The 18836-nt window shown below is 43.4% G+C and overlaps 1 protein-coding gene across 1 annotated transcript in view; it reads left to right on the top strand.

Moving 5' to 3' along the window:
• LOC126199623 (protein singed wings 2) overlaps window positions 1–18836 on the top strand; it is a 418405-nt gene that overhangs the window by 339363 nt on the left and 60206 nt on the right. Inside the window, exon 4 of the mRNA XM_049936552.1 lies at window positions 12900–13059. Within this exon, the coding sequence (XP_049792509.1) occupies window positions 12900–13059 (160 nt within the window). The remainder of the gene's footprint in view (window positions 1–12899; window positions 13060–18836) is intronic.

Genomic DNA, 18836 nt, shown 5'->3' on the forward strand with positions numbered 1-18836 from the left:
GGTTATTTGCAATTTGTACAGAAACCAGATGGCTGTTATAAGAGTCGGGGGCCATGAAAGGGAAGCAGTGGTTGGGAATGGAGTGAGACATGTGGCCTATTCCCGATGTTATTCTATCTGTATATTGAGCAAGCAGTAGAGGAAACGAAAGAAAAATTCGGAGTAGGAATTAAAATGCATGGAGAAGAAATAAAAACTTTGAGTTGCTGCCCGCCATCCATGTGGAACACGTGTTGGCCTCACCGCGGACTACCACACTGAGCCACACACAACTGATTTCATCAAAGTGTACGGGCCTAAAGATGGCGTTGACGCAACGTCGAAACTAGTGGCGAAGTGAATAAAAAATCTTAAGTACAGCTGGAGGAATTTCATTTTTAATAAAAATTAAACCAGCTGTGTCCCATCTTCATCCAGTTTAAATATAGACGTACAAAGAAAATTTCGTGGTTTGCCGATGACATCGTAATTCTGTCAGAGACAGCAAAGGACCTGGAAGAACAGTTGAACGGAATGGACAGTGTCTTGAAAGGAGGATATAAGATGAACATCAACAAAAGCAAAACGAGGATAATGGAATGTAGTCGAATTAAATCGGGAGATTCTGAGGGAATTACACCAGGAAATGAGACACTTACTGTATGGAGTGTAGCCATGTATGGAAGTGAAACGTGTACGATAAATAGTTTAGACAAGAAGAGAATAGAAGCTTTCGAAATGTGGTGCTACAGAAGAATGCTGAAGATTAGATGGGTAGATCACATAAGTAATGAGGAGGTACTGAATGGAATTGGGGACAAGAGAAATTTGTGGCACAACTCAACTAGAAGAAGAGATCGGTTGGTAGGACATGTTCTGAGGCATCAAAGGATCACCAATTTAGTATTGGAAGGCAGTTTGGAGGGTAAAAATCGTAGAGGGAGACCAAGAGATGAATACACTAAGCAGATTCAGAAGGATGTAGGTTGCAATAGATACTGGGAGATGAAGAAGCGTGTACAGGATAGAGTAGCATGGAGAGCTGCAGCAAACCAGTCGCTGGACTAAAGACTACAACAACAACACGAGGGAGTGCTGAAAAGTAATGCCACCGCTTTTTTATGAGAAAGCGCTTAATGCTTTTCAAATAAAATAGACTATATTAACATTCTACGTTTTTATTCTTCATGTCTACATATTTATTTCTTAACATAGTTAACCCAGCGACAAACACATTTCTCCCGAGGGGAAACCAGTTTGTTGACGCCGTCACTGTAGGATGTTAGACTTTGCTGACGGAGCCACAACTCACTCCTGCTTGCGTCGCTACATCACTATCGAAATGAAGTCCTCGAACGTGTTCTTTAAGTTATGGAAACAGATGGAACTCAGTTGGAGTCAAGATGGAGGACCATTGATGATACTGAACCGAAGGAATCTGAGTGCTGCAGATGTCGCAGCGCTCGATGGTGGTCCGGCACTGTCGTGCTGAAAGTGAGAGTGGCAAATGATTCAAATGGCTCTGGGCACTATGGGACTTAACATCTGAGGTCATCAGCCTCCTAGAAATACTGAAACCTAACTAACCTAAGGACATCACACACATCCATGCCCGAGGCAGGATTCGAACCTGCGACCGTAGCGGTCGCAGACTGTAGCGCCTAGAACCGCTCGGCCACTCCGGCGAAAGTGAGAGTGCTCGGTGTGTGGCGGAGCTCTTCGCATCCGAAACTGGATTGCAGCGGGCTATTCCAAGCGCACCGACGTAGTTACATGTTACACATCGCAATGTTACACGCCACAATTCGAAGCCCTCTGACGGCAGAGAGCTGTAGATATGTAGATATTAAGAATGAGGATGCAAAATGTGAATAATGTTTGTTTTATTTAAGAATCTCTAAAAGTTTCAACATTGAAAATTCGGAGGCATTACTTTTCAACAAGCAGTCGTACTGTCATTTTAAACACTTGAGGAGAATCATCCATTATGCAGTTTTGCCAGTGATGAAAAAGGGCTTCTATGTCGTGGTCGTAAAAAACCGAACCTGCTGAACCTAGCCACTATCTTATAGCTTTGGTGGCAGCATCTGAATCTGTAAAATGTTGACCGGATAGCCCATCCTTCGCATAGAGTAAGAGAGTGAAGTCTAAAGGTATAAATAAGGACTGTACGGTAGATGTGGAGGGCAGTCAATCCAAATTTGGCAGTAGGTTCCATGGTTGCAAAACTTACGAGGCCTGGCGTTATACTGTTGCAAGTAAAAGTTTTTCTTTTCTGATCAGATTCTGTAAATTCTGGCTTTTAGCCTAGTCATCGTCGTCTTGTACCTTTCTGAACTGGACTGCGGTTATAAGAGTCGATGGACATAAATGAGTCATCATGTCCAAAGAAGGTCATCATGATCTTACTGGAACTTGCTGGAACACAGTTCAGAAGGTGTGACACAGGGTTGAACTTGAACATTTGCTATTCAGTCTTTACATTGAGCAAACAGCGAAAGAAACCCGGAAGAACTTGAGAAAAGGAATAAAGTTCAAGGCAAAGAATAAAAGCTTTGACGTTTCCTGATGACATTGTAATTCTGTCAGAGACGACTGAGGACATGGAAAGTCGATTGAATGGGACATTTAGCGTATCGAATAAAGGTTATGGGATCAATGTCATCAATAGTAAAACAAGGGTAACTGAGAGTAGTCAAATTAATATTGTAATGATGAGGGAATTAGACTGGGAAATGAACATTACAAGTACTAGATGAGTTCTGCTATCTGGTACAAAATAACTGACGATGACCAAGGTAGAGCTGATATACAACAGCAAGAAAATGTTTCCGTAAAAGAAAAACTTCTTGTGACATCGAGTATAAATTAAATATTAGGAACTATTTTTTGGGGGTATATGTCGGGAATGTGTTCCTGCATGAAAGGTGGACTATAAAAACTCCGGAGAGGGAGACATTATTATCTTTTGAAATGAGGTGGTACAGAATAATGCTGGATGGGTAGTTTGAACACCTAGTCATGAAGTAATGAGTCGAATCAGAGAAAAGGAAATATATGGCACCACTTGACTAGATTTTGTGGTAAGGTCTTATGGGACCAAACTGCTGAGGTCATCGGTCCCTAAGCTTACACACTACTTAATCCAACTTAAACTAACTTATGCTGAGGACAACACCCACGCCCATGCCCGAGGGAGGACTCCAAGCTCCGACGGGGGCAGCCGCGCGGACTGTGACAAGGCGCCTGAGACTGCTCGGCTACCCCGCGCGGCTACTTGACTAGAGTACGGGATACGTCGAAGCAACGACGAATCGTTGTTTCAGTAAAGGACGCATCTTGAGGGAACAACGAATAGTTCCACTAATGAGCGAGACTTTATGACCCACTGCTTAACAGCGTGTTGCTTCACTTTTGGCACGCAATACAGCAACGATTCTGTGTAACAATGATTCGACAACTTCTTGGTAGGTTTGCGGAGTTTTCTGCCACCGAATGTCTTCTCATTTCTCATCGGTTCCCGTAAAATACGGGCCGCCTGATAGCGTCCCAGATGTATTCGGATTAAGATCAGGTGAGTTTGTTGGCCAAGATATCAACTTGAATTCACTGTCAGGCTCTTCGAAGCACTGTAGCACGATTACGACTTTGAGACACGCAGAGTTATAGTGCTGGAAAATGCTACTGAGGTCGGTATGGATATCAAGGTTGAAGGGAAGCAGATGCTTTGCAGTAAAGATATACAGGACATAAAATTCCGTCTGAGACGTGCGATTATTTTTATGTTAATAATTGGCAACCAGTGCTATACAATCGCAATAAAGTCACGAGATGGTCAACGCACTGCTTCAAGACTGCTTGTGTCGCAGTTATAGTCATATGTTATTGGACACTTTCTTTGAATTGTCAATGGTGTACGCCTGGTTGGTTACGAAGGAGTTGAAGTTTGTTATGTCTGAAGATGGGTGTAATCCCGAAACGCGTTTGCAGTAACGTTCACGTAGTTCATTGCTGTTATCAAACCTTCGATTAGTCTCTCTCACAGGTCACATGGAAGCCGTGGTGAAGGTACAGCATAGCACAGCCCTCCACCAGTCTGCATCCGGTGCACACTATAGGTTTCCACCAACCGTTCACCTGGATAACAGTGTATCCAGATATGGTGTGGCAAGAAATATTATGTTTTCGATTAGGCGCAACGTTCTCATTGATCCGCGGATGAACCTCGTTATTTCTGTGCCCACGCAAAAGTAATTGACCATGTGGTTGGGTCAACATAGGAACACTTAGGGGTTCGATTGGCAGTGTGGGGGCGGGTCTATCGTGCAACAGCATGATTCCGTCCGACAGTATTCCTGGGCGTATTGACTTTGGGATGCGTCGCAGTTTCTGCAAAGTTTCTTCTTAGCGCTGTGATTTATGCTCGAGGAACTCGGCAAGCAGAGGACCCCTGCAGTTGAAAAAGGAGGTCATCACGACCTTACAGGAACGTGTGTGAATAGCTTTGGATTTATTTGGTGGGGGAGATGTTGCTCATTTCCACTGTTGGTTTTGGCATTTGCCCTCGGGCTGTCGGAATGCTGTCGGACGGAATCATTCTCTTTCACGATAACTACAGCCCCCACATTGCCAATCGGAGGAAGGCTACGCTTCAGCGATGCGGTTGGGAAACATAGCGACATCCTCCATACGACCTGGATCTTTCACCGTATGATTTTCAGTTCTTTGATTACTTGACGAAAGAGATGCGTGGACGTTGGGTTCAGTCGAAGGAGGAAGTCCGAGAGTGGGTGCGATTGTGGATCCGTCGACAGCCGACCGCGTTCTGTGAAACAGGAATTGATCATTTCATCTCCCAGTGGTATAAACGTCTTAATGCACATGGTGGTGACTTTCGAATCGAACCGTTCCATGGTCTTATTGTGGTGGGTCTTTGGTTTTAATTTGACGGTCCCTCAGACATTGTAGCTCGAACGACGTTTTCTCAAACACTGGCCATGCACCAGCGTTTAATGTTGTTGTCAGATCTGTCAGATCACCGCCTATCCAGATTTACGCAGCGGGTAAGCAAGCCTCCAGTCTGCACCGCCTTTGATGAGGTGTGGACGTCCGACCCCTTGTCCGCCTACTAGTGGTTTCACCGTCATTCAACCACTGTCCATAGACGCTCACGACAGTACCACCCAAACAGCGGACCAGACCTTCGGTTTCGAAATTCTCCTTTGCAGGTGTCGGGCCGACTCCAACGATCATTTAATTCAGTCGCTTCTGTCAGTAGATTTCCTCGTTTTATCTCTGTATCGTTGCTAAAATGATATCTCATTAATCTCTTAATCTCTGCTCCACTGCCGGCCGCGGTGGTCTAGCGGTTCTAGGCGCTCAGTCCGGAGCCGCGCGACTGCTACGGTCGCAGGTTCGAATCCTGCCTCGGGCATGGATGTGTGTGATATCCTTAGGTTAGTTAGGTTTAAGTAGTTCTAGGTTCTAGGGGACTTATGACCTCAGCAGTTGAGTCCCATAGTGCTCAGAGCCATTTGAACCATTTTTCTGCTCCACTTATACAGGGTGACTCAGTGATGATGTTACAGACATTCATTAATGATGGAGGGTTGGTAGATGTATCAATTTGAGTTAAGGAACTCTGGTCCGGAAACGACCGAAAATTACAAGCAAAAATCGTTCTGATACCTCTGACAGTGGAATACCGGGCTATTCAAAGGAAGGAACAGATTTCAAACATGTATTGCTTCCACACTACGAAAGATAGAAATATAATTCCATCGTTCCTGGAAAGAGAAAAATTCAAATTTTTGTGCATTGAAAGAGAACACCATCGTTCCTTGGTAAATATGAAAACGGTGGCTCATTTCCTGCCACAAACGAGGCAGCTGGACTCTCGTTGTCGAATTCACAGCTTCAAAAATGCGATGTCACAGACTTTCAAGACTGTTAGGCATAGGAGGGGATAAAAACGCGATCTTTTACGTAACCCCACAGATAAAAGGCAGAAGGTATGAGGTCCGGAGAAATGGGAGGCGACTGGCTCTGAAGTTCATCTTCTGCCCCTCCTTTTTCCAATCCAGCGTGATTAGAGAATTTTTTTCAGCGCGTTGGATTGGAATAGGAGGGGCAGGAGATGAATTTCATCGCTGGTGTCCTACGAGGTCCCCAGATCTCACACCTTGTGACTTTTATCTGTGGGGTTACGTAAAAGACCGTGTTTTTATCCCCTCCTATGCTTAACAGTCTTGAGAGTCTGCGACATCGCATTTTTGAAGCTGTGAATTCGACAACGAGAGACGAGCTGCCCCGTGTATGGCAGGAAATGAGCAATCGTTTTGACATTTTTGTAGTTTCGAAGCAATGAATGTTTGAAATGTGTTCCTTCTTTTTGTATAGTCCTCACCTCTTGGTCTAGCGGCTAGCGTTGCTACCTCCGGATCACGGGGTCCTGGGTTCGATTCCCTGTCGGATTGGAAATTTTCTCTGCCCGAGGATATTTGTGCTTTCCTCATCATTTCATCATCATTCGTGAAGGTGGCGAGAGTGGACTGTGTAAAAATTGGGATTTTGTATGGGCGCTGATAGCCACGCAGTTGAGTGCCCACAAACCAAACATCATCATCATCATCATCATCATCTTTATGAATAGCCTTGTACATGCACCATTACCGTTGTTGCTAAGATCACAGTGTAGGTAACTTTTAGATGTGGTATTCTTGACCAAAACAAGAAGAAAATATTCAGTAAACATGGGCTCTGAAATGCATACTTTAAAAGCTATGAGCACTTCGTTATCTTCGCTACCGTGAAATACATCGCTCCTACTGAATAAGTGCTCGTCGCTCCAGAGATATGCATTTTAAGCCCCTATTTACAAGTCTTGGTCCACACTACCTTCTCCCAAAATATGGAAAGCAAAGAACGTGTGTTATAGAAGATCAATAAAAGGTCACAGATTATAAGGCATGCCTTGCAGAATCCATGTCTACTGACTTTTCTCTGGTTTTGTTCCAAACTGGAAACTTTGAAAGTTGCCTACCCTACAATCTTAGCAACAACTGTACCGCTAGAGGTATTCCATCATTGCTGTACACCCTATACTACACAGCTTCCGTGTCACGCGATAGCAACGCCACCAGACGGTGGTTCACCTCGTGTTGGGCAATGGTCATTATGTTTAGCTTCATTAGCGAGTTTTGATACTGGAAGCAACTGTGGGGAAGAGGGATAAAAACTGCCTTGAATCACAAAGGCTTTAATACAGAAAGCGGTTTATAATGGATGTTGGGTGTAGTATTTACGGTAAACTTTGTAGCGCAGACCTGCGTGATGACCGGTATCAAAACAGTCTTCGGACTGACGAGCACACAACAACAACAACAACAACAACAACAACAACAGCAACAGCAACAACATCATATATCAATACTATATTGCCAGAATGAAATTTTCACTTTGCAGCGGAGTGTGCGCTGATATGAAACTTCCTGGCAGATTAAAATTGTGTGCCCGACCGAGACTCGAATTCGGGACCTTTGCCTTTCGCGGGCAAGTGCTCTACCATCTTTCTTTCGGGAGTGCTAGTTCTGTAAAGTTCTGTAAAGTTTGCAAGGTAGGAGACGAGATACTGGCAGAAGTAAAGCTGTGAGTACCGGGCGTGAGTCGTGCTTGGGTAGCTCAGTTGGTAGAGCACTTGCCCGCGAAAGGCAAAGGTCCCGAGCTCGAGTCTCGGTCGGGCACACATTTTTAATCTGCCAGGAAGTTTCAATACTATATTGGTCGTACGAATGTCGATAATGTTGCTTGCGTGCTAAATTTAGGAAAAAAGGATCAACGATAGAACTATTTGAGACACTAGCATTGTTACATTTACACTAACCAGTATATAATTCAACTTTCCCCTAGACATTTAAGTCTAATTTTTATCCACGAAAAGGATGAAATCTGAAGAAATGAATTAAAACCTGTTCAACGGCCGGGCCTCGAACCCAGCTGTCCTTGCTTACTAGGCAGAAGTGCTGACCATTACACCACCGTAGCCCTATGGTTAACATTGCTGCACTGACTGCTTAAGTCCAGTGCCCTCCCCAAAACAAACTGCAGACCCGGGTTCGAGTCCCGGCCGTGGCACAAATTTTTAATTCACTTCTTCATCTTTCATCCTTACATTAACAAAGTTAATAATTTCATAAATTAATCACACACTTGGAGGTTCTGACTGGACAGCGGGGCGTGGTTTCGAATACTAGGAAGGAAATAGAACTTACAAGATATCTAGTAGTCCTGGGTAGACAACCACGTAACGAAAGCTGTCTGAAAGTTTCGTAGTGGCACCGTGTGTAAGCAATGCAAGCATGCGCCCTAGAATTGAGCGACACGTCAAGGGTTGAACTAGTTAAACTGAACATTATTCTACTGGGGCCAGTGGAACGCAGTAAGCTAGGAGACCCCTTATAAAACACTAATACGACCTATTCTTGAGTACTGCTCGAGCGTTTGGGATCCCTATCTGGTCGGATTGAGGGAGGACATAGAAGCAATTGAAGAGGCGGGCTGCTAGATTTGTTACTGGTAGGTTTGATCATCACGCGAGTGTTACGGAAATGCTTCAGGAACTCGGGTGGGAGTCTCTGGAGGAAAGGAGGCGTTCTTTTCGTGAATTGCTACTGAGGAAATTTAGAGAACCAGCATTTGAGGCTGACTGCGGGACAATTTTACTGCCGCCTACTTATATTTTAAGAAAAGACCACAAAGATAAGAGAGATTAGGGCTCGTACAGAGGCGTATAGGCAGTCATTTTTCCCTCTTTCTGTTTGGAACAGGGAGAGAAGATGCTAATTGTGGTACGAGGTACCCTCCGCCACGCACCGTATGGTGGATTTCGGAGTATGTATGTAGATGTAGATGTAGAAGATCGTGAATCAATACATAAACATCAGAATCCTTGGCACTAAAGCTCAGTACATGGAATAAATATTGGATATAAGGAAAAATAACTTCATTAAGACTCACTTCGGCGCAGAAACTTGCTCATTATTCAGGAATACACATTTTCAAGCAACAAAAGAAATCGGCTGTTAATAACGTGTAGTTTAAAAGGAGACTAAAACATTCACTGGTGGCTACCTCCTTTTACGAATTCCATTGAAGAATATCTCTGCAAATTCAAGTTATTTATTGTATTTCGTAACATGAAAGTTATGTAATACCCGACTTCGACTCAGCTTCGTGCAGTAATTCGCTTTGTTAACAGAGCATCGTTTTTATTTCTGAGATGCCTGGCTATAATAGCCCAGCAATTACCACATGTACTCAAGTCCGCATGTATTTAAATGTTTGTGGTAAACATGTAACGCCTCTCACAGATTTCTAATTAGGAATGCATTAATGAATGAAACCGTGTTAAGCAAATGGACTGACCGCGAGCTTGTTACGTAGGATTACCGGTTGGTGGCGGCGGCAATGGTAGTGCCGAGCATACAAATTAAAGTCGGACTGAATAACCACTGAGAGGTTAGCAGACGTTGGCAGAAAAAACATATCACACAAGGGAACCTAGAGCATACGTATTGGGAAAGATAGCTGACAAGCTGGCATACATTTAAGATTACGTTTCATAAGAGCCTAAGTGCATTCAAAGTTTATAAGAGACACACAAAATACATATAACAGTAAGCAAAGATACTCGTACGAGCATTACCACATTAGTGTACCTGAGTAATTGAAAAGATAAGTATTATGTAGTAACTTTCAGCATTCATTACTGTGGAGCCGAACACAAACATGTGTGTCGTATTGGCTTTTGTCTCGGGATCTTTGGCCGACTTTCGTTGAATAACTTTCCTGAGATTTTTTTTTTCCAGCAAGAGTGGCTGACATTGCCAAAGATTCGCCCTTCATTGCTGGTGGCGGGAGGTGAATCTTTGACAATGCCATCCTTTCGTGCTGGCGGAACATCGGAAAAGTCAATCAACAAACGCCCTCCGAAGATCCCTAGACAAAAGCAAGTGGCCTCGAGAATCTCACCAGTTTTGTACAGAAATCTGTGCCTAAAGCTTTGTTTATTAATGCCCAGAACATCTACAGTAGGGCATACACGCAGTTTGAGTAATAATATACTTGATGTTGATTGGTCTAAAAATGCGTTACTAGAATAGCGTACTCGTTAGTTTACTTTTTGAGCCAGGATGCACAAAAAGAAAAGTCACTTTATTGTAACATGTTGGATCTTTGATATGATCGAGTGGGGCTGTGATTGCTTAGTCAGACAATATCAAAAACATCGCAGATTTGAGGTAACGAAACTAGATCTGAGAACCGTAATTCGAAGAGACACCGACTCATTAATGTAAAATGCTAACGGATGTTTATTAAATTGCTCATTTCTTCACAGTTCAATAAATAACCACTCACCCCCGTGAGAAATAAAATGATACCTGTTTCAGAAATACACTGCCATTGTTTTACTCGATTTGTAGGGTCAAGTTCATTGTTTCGTCAGATGAATAATAACTGTGCACAGCATCGTGACTGGATAAGCATTCGATGTTATGCATCTGCAAAGATGCATTCGCTTAACCGTGATAATAATAATTATCTGAATTTCTTCGAGAGCAATGGGTTCATGTTAACGAAACGTACTTAATAGGATCAAAATAAATTTCTTATAGTAATGGAAAACTCGCACGAGAGAGCCCAATACATCGTAATGGGCAGTACTTATCCGTAGTTACTTTTACGATCGCACAAGGCGCTACATCTATATCTACATGACTACTCTGCAATTTACATTTAAGTGCTTGGCAGTGGGTTCATCGAACCTACAATCGTGGACACTTCATATTTATTTCGCAAAAAAACTGTCATTCTGAAAATACATTTATAGAATTAAGCCCTTACATCAAAAGCTATTTAATAAATCATATTAACAGAATCTTCCGTCGGTTCTTGGTAGAACAACATTATAATAATAAATGAAAAGCACCAGTTTGCTTTTGTTCTACAATATTTAATAAATGTTTGAATAAAAAGCAATTTATATATTTTTATTTTTTTCTCTTCTTGAAGACCACCTTAGTTATGGTCTAGGGAAGGAATATTAGCATAAGCTGTTCTTTTTTTAGTTTTGTGTTATGCCTTTCTGGTCTTCTGTTTCACACTCTCGAGTCTTAAAGCGTCGGTCTACGGAATTCACGGTGTATGTAATCCCTAATATAATCTTTGTCTGGTCACAGTGACCACATTCGGGATTCTTCTGAGAAGCGTGCGAACTATATCGTGGTATAACTATGACGGATGTTCTGACCGTTTGACGCTCCATCGCATAAGGTTTCTGATCTGCTCACATGCTTAACCGGTGAACAGTTACGTAGCAGTGACACCACATATGTCTTCCCATTCAGAAGCAGCTACGGAATCCACACACACAGCGATCTCTTTGGGTGTCACAAATCCTTAACACGGTATTACGATGAGCGTAATCCGATCACATGTCGCCTAACGAACACGTTTGGGGCAGGCTGGAATTCAACTGTAGCGTGCATCTAAAACGAGGAATCTGGACTGTCAGTTGTAACAGGCGAGGCAAGATGTATCTCGGCAGCACATCGGACATTTCAACACTCCACGAACGCACGTAGTGCGATGTGGCATAGTGCCAAAGGTGATGTGACATCGTGTTAATTTCGTCGTTAACCTGTACTTTTTCTTCCAATATGTGATTGGCACTGTCTCGCATCGTACAGGATCATTTACGTTAATTCTACTCGTCGGCTTCAAGTTTTTACCCACGGAATGGTGTTTCACTGATCAGGGTTAAAACCAACTTACTTGTGGACGTTCTTGGAATATGAAATAGATTTTATGTTGCTTAATTTCTTATTGGCTATAACTGGGAATGCAGTGAATCGGATAAGTTAGACAAGCAAACGTTAAGGTAGGCAGACGCCTCAGGTAGTCAGATATCGCAATTTTCTTCCTCATTCTACGATAAATTATCCTATCCTCTAGTTAACAGTATGTGCCCAGATTACCAAGTTGCTAGATATGTAAGGGACGAACAAAAGTTTCCGTTTGAGTGTGATATTGCAGCTGATATACAACGTAGTGCGACTCCGTAGCGTGTATATTAACACCTACGTAGAGGTAAGTTATGTGGCATTCGTGTCTTTCCGACTTGATAGCAGAAATGTGAGCTAGGGCGACATTATTACCAATGTTTCCACAGGACAAACACCGGTAGACATCCATTGGAGAACGAAGAATGTGCATGGGGCACCATGTCCGTCGAAAACCACCGCTGTGGAATGGTGCCTCAAGGGGTAATGATGCTTCACGATCGCGTACGTCTCCATATCGCAAAAGTCGCAACGTAGAAGATACGCTAACTCAAGTGAGAGACTGTCGAGCACCCGCCCTATAATCCGGATCTCTCCCCCATGCGATTATTATGCGTTCAGGCCGTTAAAAAGTACAGTGAAGGTTCAGATGAGGATGTGCAGCAGGTAGTTACGGAGTTACTCATGCAGCAGGACGCGTTTGTTTTACCAGTTATCTTCAAACTGATAGATCGGTGGGATGATTGCGTCAACGTTCACGACGATTTTGCCTGATTGGCAAACCGATTCTGAACTGTGCAGCCTCAGAACGGAAACTCTTTGATCGCACCTTATTACGCCGACCGCCCTAATGAGGTTTCATTTGCAGTAGGTGGCTTTCCGTCATCTGTGAGAAATATCTTCACCTTCGTGATGACTGGGTGTTGTGTGCTGTCTTTAGGTGAGTTAGGTTTAAGTAGTTCTAAGTTCTAGGGGACTGATGACCGTAGATGTTAAGTCCCATAGTGCTCAGAACCATATCTTCACCTTAGTAATGCTTTGGTGTATGCTGATGTCACCGGCCACACGTGCTCATTCCAGACGCTGAACATGACGGGTCTCGGCCTCCGCGAATTATCCGAGGACGCCCTTGGGAACCTCACGTCTCTCCGCACGCTGGACTTGCGGAATAACCACCTGGAGCGTCTGGATCCCGAGCTGTTCGACGACCTGGATGAGCTGAAGCAAGTCTACTTGTCAGGTAAGCATGGCGTAGCTGCAGGCAGGCGCTACGGCGATGAAATTGTATTTATTCACGTAATACCGTTCTAGGGTCACATTGAAAGTCATAGGCAACCCTTTGCTACCATTGAAATAACTGCATTATTATAATCTATAGCCGGCTGGTGTGGCCGAGCAGTTATAGTCGCTTCAGTCTGGAACCGCGCGACCGCTACGGTGGCAGGTTCGAATCCTGCCTCGGGCACGGATGTGTGTGATGTCCTTAGGTTAGTTAGGTTTACGCAGTTCTGAGTTCTAGGGGACTGATGACCTCTGATGTTAAGTCCCGTAGTGCTCAGAGCCATTTTTAATCTGCAGGCCTTGCGCTACGTGTTGATACATTGCGACAACATTAATGTCTATTACATGGCCGCTGGCTACATTTACAAAATGGCCGACATCAAAATTTCCTTTCTGTTGTGTGTTGTCAGTGAAGCCATGATTAAAAATAAAAAAACTTGGATTCTGGAATTCATTTCAGAGTTCACCATCCCTATTGAGAGGTGTGATTGGTCACCAGCAGTGTTAAGAGATAGGTGATGCGAGGGTTGCCGTCGACTTTCGTGGAAGTGGGACTGAAATCCGTTTGTTGGAACCTCGCTCTGAAGTCAGTCTTCGCTCGTACTAATCAGTAACTCGCGGAATAAGTAACGAAAGAATGTATTTCTCACAATCCACGTATTTATTACTCGGGTAGTGACACTTTGCTGAGCAAAATCTGATTAACAACAACCCGCTTCTTCTGTGTCTGACATCATCTCAGAGAAGCTCTTCAGTCTAGGAGAGCCCAGTACCACGGAACTTCCCTCAGGAGAACTCCACAGCGCGGCGCACGCCGCTACAGACCCCCGAGACATGTAATTGTGACGACGTATGCATGTCGGGTGGCATTCTCGCGTAGCCGCACCATATCTCTGGAGCACCTCGAATGTGACACCACAATCTAAATGCGGAATAATATAAAGTACCTAACTAATTCCTTTTGAGGAATCCTACGTGTCAGTGAGTGCGATTACTCGGTTATTTAAAACGTTAAAGGTAAAGGCGTACTACCTATCCGTTTTGAAATTATAAAACAATTCCGTACCCTTATAGCGAACGCTTCGGTGGTGGGAAAATGAGCATCCAAAGTGAATGTTGTAGTGTTCACCTTCTACCTGCCTCCATTGTAGCCAAAAAGGGAAGTGTTCAGTTCACTAGAGAAGACAGGCGTGTCAATGTGAATGCTACCGCAATAAAATTGCAGTAGGACATAGTGCAGAGCAGGGAACGATTCAGATACTGGATTGGAGTATCTTGTAAACGGAAAATGGATAATTATATGTTAACAAGATCCTACTTTCTTCGATGTACAAAAGTTACTTCACAGTATTGAGAATAGTTGTTGAAAAGTATGGAGATATGCAATTATGTCTGAAATAAATATTTCAGATAGCAGAGTTAAATCTTTATTAACAGAAGGGACAGCAGAACATAGAACGAGAGAACATCTCTATTGATTTGATTGGAAAAGTTATAAATGATGATGCAAAGGTAGCAATAATTTTTAATAAAATGTGGTAGAGACAATAGGGTCAAGCAGTTCAACAGAAAAATCACAGCAGTACATTGACAAACGACCATACTCACCTGATATTCTCATCCCTTCCACATCTGAAAGAAATAAAACAATAAACTTTCTTAAAAATAAAAGTTCATAAGGAGTTGATGCTATTTACATAAAAATTCTGAAAGATTGTTGACACATACCAAGTACCTTACTCTCTGAAATATGTAGTGCATCACTAAACCAGGGCACTCTTCCAGCGAGTTTAAAATAAACAGTTATTTGTAGTTAGCTTTTGTGATAGTAGTATTGTCAAAGAGCGATCGGATGCCTTTCCTGACGCCGCACCCCCCCCCCCCCCCCACCGGGACGATTTTCGCGTATCCTGTCTACATCTACATCTACATGGATACTCTGCAAATCACATTTAAGTGCCTGGCAGAGGGTTCATTGAACCACCTTCACAATTCTCTATTATTCCAATCTCGTATAGCGCGCGGAAAGAATGAGCACCTATATATTTCCGTACTAGCTCTGATTTCCCTTATTTTATTGTGGTGATCGTTCCTCCCTATGAAGGTCGGTGTCAACAAAATATTTTCGCATTCACAGGAGAAAGTTGATGATAGGAATTTCGTGAGAAGATTCCGACGCAACGAAAACCGCCTTTCTTTTAATGATTTCCAGTCCAAATCCTGTATCATTTCTGTGACACTCTATCCCATATTTCGCGATAATACAAAACGTGCTGCCTTTCGTTGAACTTTTTCGATGTACTCCGTCATTCCTATCTGGTAAGGATCCCACACGGCGCAGCAGTATTCTAAAAGAGAACGAACAAGCGTAGTGTAGGCAATCCCCTTAGTAGGTCTGTTACATTTTCTAAGTGTCCTGCCAATAAAACGCAGTCTTTGGTTAGCCTTCCCCACAACATTTTCTGTGTGTTCCTTCCAATTTAAGTTGTTCGTCTGCGTCTAGTGTCTAGTGTTACCCCTAGTGAAAGTGTGAGAAAGCTTTCGAAGTGTACGAATTGTGTAACTGAGGTTGGACGTCGGTACTAGAACGCTGTTCACCTAGTCGGATATGGTAAACCGTCTTAAAGACGTACAGCTGGGCTGGCATACCGGATCTCGTCGTTAACTCGCCATGCGGATTCGATCCGTGGCCGGCATGACACACTGAATCCCTGCAGCGGAGTGCTAACGCTCTCACGTATCCAGGCGGGTCTTAAGTAGTGCTTCATACTCATTTAAACCAGCAGCCTGGTGGAAACAATGCTGTTCCTTAAATTTATCTAAGCGTTGGTGTCCACCCAGATGTAGTCAAATATGGGAAGAACACAGAAACACAATCAAGTAAGCTTGACCACCAAAACTGGAAACAAGGTCGCTGATTCGTCAGTAAATAGGCTTTATCGAGCGAAAGAACTGACACTAAATGTCCAGGAAACTCTTTCCTTCGATATGTACTGAACGGAAGCATCGCAGCGTGAAAGAAAGTAGGGCATACAAATGGTATGGGTTCCATGAGCAGTTTTACTAAAATGGGGTAGGGTATGCGATCTCTGGACGTAATGCTATACCCCCACTGTCGAGGCTGTAGGATAAGTTACGTGCAGCAGCTGCCAGATCGTATGTTCGTATGGCGTACATAGTCCGTGTGCGATTTGTTTCGAGCGCTTTCGGAGCTCTGGCGGCGAAATACGTTCACACGTTTCGCTGTCGCCTCAGTTGTCAGGCAGGCAATGTTACCCCACGGTCTGTAAGTCTGCAAGGCGTCCGCGACTGCATAAAACGGCAGCTTTACGAGCTGCCCAAACTTACGGCCGACGCCGGCTGAGAGATATATTCGCACCGAGCCTGTGGCCTCTCTGAAATACACGACAGCGGTCCAGGAATTTCCGTTACAAACACACCGTCCCTGCCCACCGTAGCTGCGGTACATGACGCTCGGAAGATTTCGCTGGTATACACACCACTTCTCCACTACATGCAGTTCATTGACAGAACCACTGTGACGCAGGTGAGGATTCTGAGGTAACAACTACACGTTCACATCGTCATGAGCACTTAAACAGTCGGAGACCCTGTTTTGGTGAAAATGTAGTAAATGAAGCTCTTCATTTAAAAATTCACATCCTCTTGATTGTAACAAACAACAAAGTGTAAGTGTTCTGTACAAGTTTGCAGACAGTGGACGACAAGGACCAGTTAGCTATAATGTAAATGAATGCGCCACGGGACGATAGGCATTTCAGATGAACAGAGCAGGCGACGTCACGTACCGGGCTAGAAGACAACTACTTCGAGACATTCGCGTGTTTATGTTAAATATTTTTCATTGGCATTATTGCCTGATGATGACGTTATACCCCCAAACATGTTGCAAGATTAAATGAGTTAAGCAAGTTGGCAACAAATTCTGATTGTTAACGGTACCTGTTAGTAAATTTTAATAAACAGTAGCAACTGAACAACTGCCAAAATGGCATGATTTTCTTCAGTGATATTTTCTGAATATTTTGATGCAGTGGACCGTTGTCTCCGGTGACTCGCCACAGAGTAATAATTACAATTTACTCTGTTTGTTATCCTAGTTACTTCTCTGAAAATGCTTTCATAATACTGAAAAAAGTCATGTAATATGCAATCTCCAAAATATACAACGCAGCCCTCAGTCAGCTCTCAAAGTACTTCGATGTGGTTGCCGTCGCTGCGGAAACAGTTCACCAAGGCGTCGTTGTGTCATTTTTCCATTGCATACAGTGAGCGTATACACCAGGTTTATGTCGGCCAAATCTTCGTAAGCGAACCTCTACACGCCGCTGTGTACCGCCGTTAACGTATAAGTGATACTGACGGAAAAACAAGCCCGAGACTTAACGGATCAGTACTGAAGGCTGCCTTGGGGGTAAAGAGTAAAGTGGGCGCTACCGTTGGAACACCAAGTGTCGCAAAATTTTGTACATGGCTGCACGTTCAGAAACCGCGAATCGTTACAATTGAAAGGAAAACAGCCCTCTGTCACTATTTTTAAAAATATAATTAAATTTAATTTTTAACAATATAATTAAAAATAGTGACCGAGAGCTGTTTTTCAATTGTAACACCAAGTATCATTAGTGAATGAAACAAGTTCGTTTTTACACAAGACACAAAGCACGTATCCTCTGCATTTGCACTGTTGTGCAGATCTTTTCAGTGCAATATAGATACAAAGCTAAACGGAGGTAAGGAATCTAACGAAATGCACTGTAACGGGCAACCGGAAACTGCTGGTGTCTGATACCAAATCATTCAGGAAATAACCCTGAAAAACCTCAGAAATATAGTAATTGAGTTTCGGAAGCTTTACTGACATCTCTGAACAGTCAAAGGGACTGTGTCTATGATATAATATCCACAGTCAACGTCTACCTTCAGGAGCTCTGGGAACCGGTGTGATGCAAACCTTTTTTTGATGTGTGTATATGAGCATCGAACGAAACAGGGGATCCTGCTTTAATCAAATGAAACGATATGGTACCAGAGACGTTTTCTAGTCACAAACATCTATGATATATGCACTGAAGCGATGAAGCATGTGGGTAGCATATCTGCCTAGTCAGCAGGACGTTTGGGTTAGAATCCCAGCCTTGGTACAAATTTTCATTCATCCCTTGTACGCCAGGAATAAAATCAGACACAGAATTTTTTGGACAGATGGTGTATATCCTTTTTCCCGTTAATTTAATGTTGCCGTTGTCACCTGAAAGCTTTCATCATCGCCCACACCATGAATGAATTCAGGTTCAACTAATTTCTATCTGTGTAGGCTTGTGACAGCTGGAGCATTGGTACATTAAGGTCTTTGAATTAATATTTGTGAAGCAATCTTTTGCTGTTGTGCTTCCGACCGTAATTGGGATAGTACACTGCGCGAACTATTTCAGTCGGTTTCTAGAGATCGTTGTGATCCACCGCAGCCTGTATGCGAAGCTGCACGCTGCTGTATACTGGGAAGTACAGTGCAGAAAAGCTGACTCACGTAGCTCGTTTTGTTACTTTCAATCGCCTATATTGCAGTCTCACTGTCATTCAGTCAGTTTTTAAGTCTGCTAAATCAGACAGTCAGACATAGCGTGGATACTGAATTGGTAACGATCGGTGCTACAGGGTGTAGAGAAAGGGAAATACCCACGTTCCTCGGCGTACCTTGGGCCTAAGAACTGA

This window comes from Schistocerca nitens, chromosome 1 (assembly GCF_023898315.1).
Source record: "Schistocerca nitens isolate TAMUIC-IGC-003100 chromosome 1, iqSchNite1.1, whole genome shotgun sequence".
NCBI lineage: Eukaryota > Metazoa > Arthropoda > Insecta > Orthoptera > Acrididae > Schistocerca > Schistocerca nitens.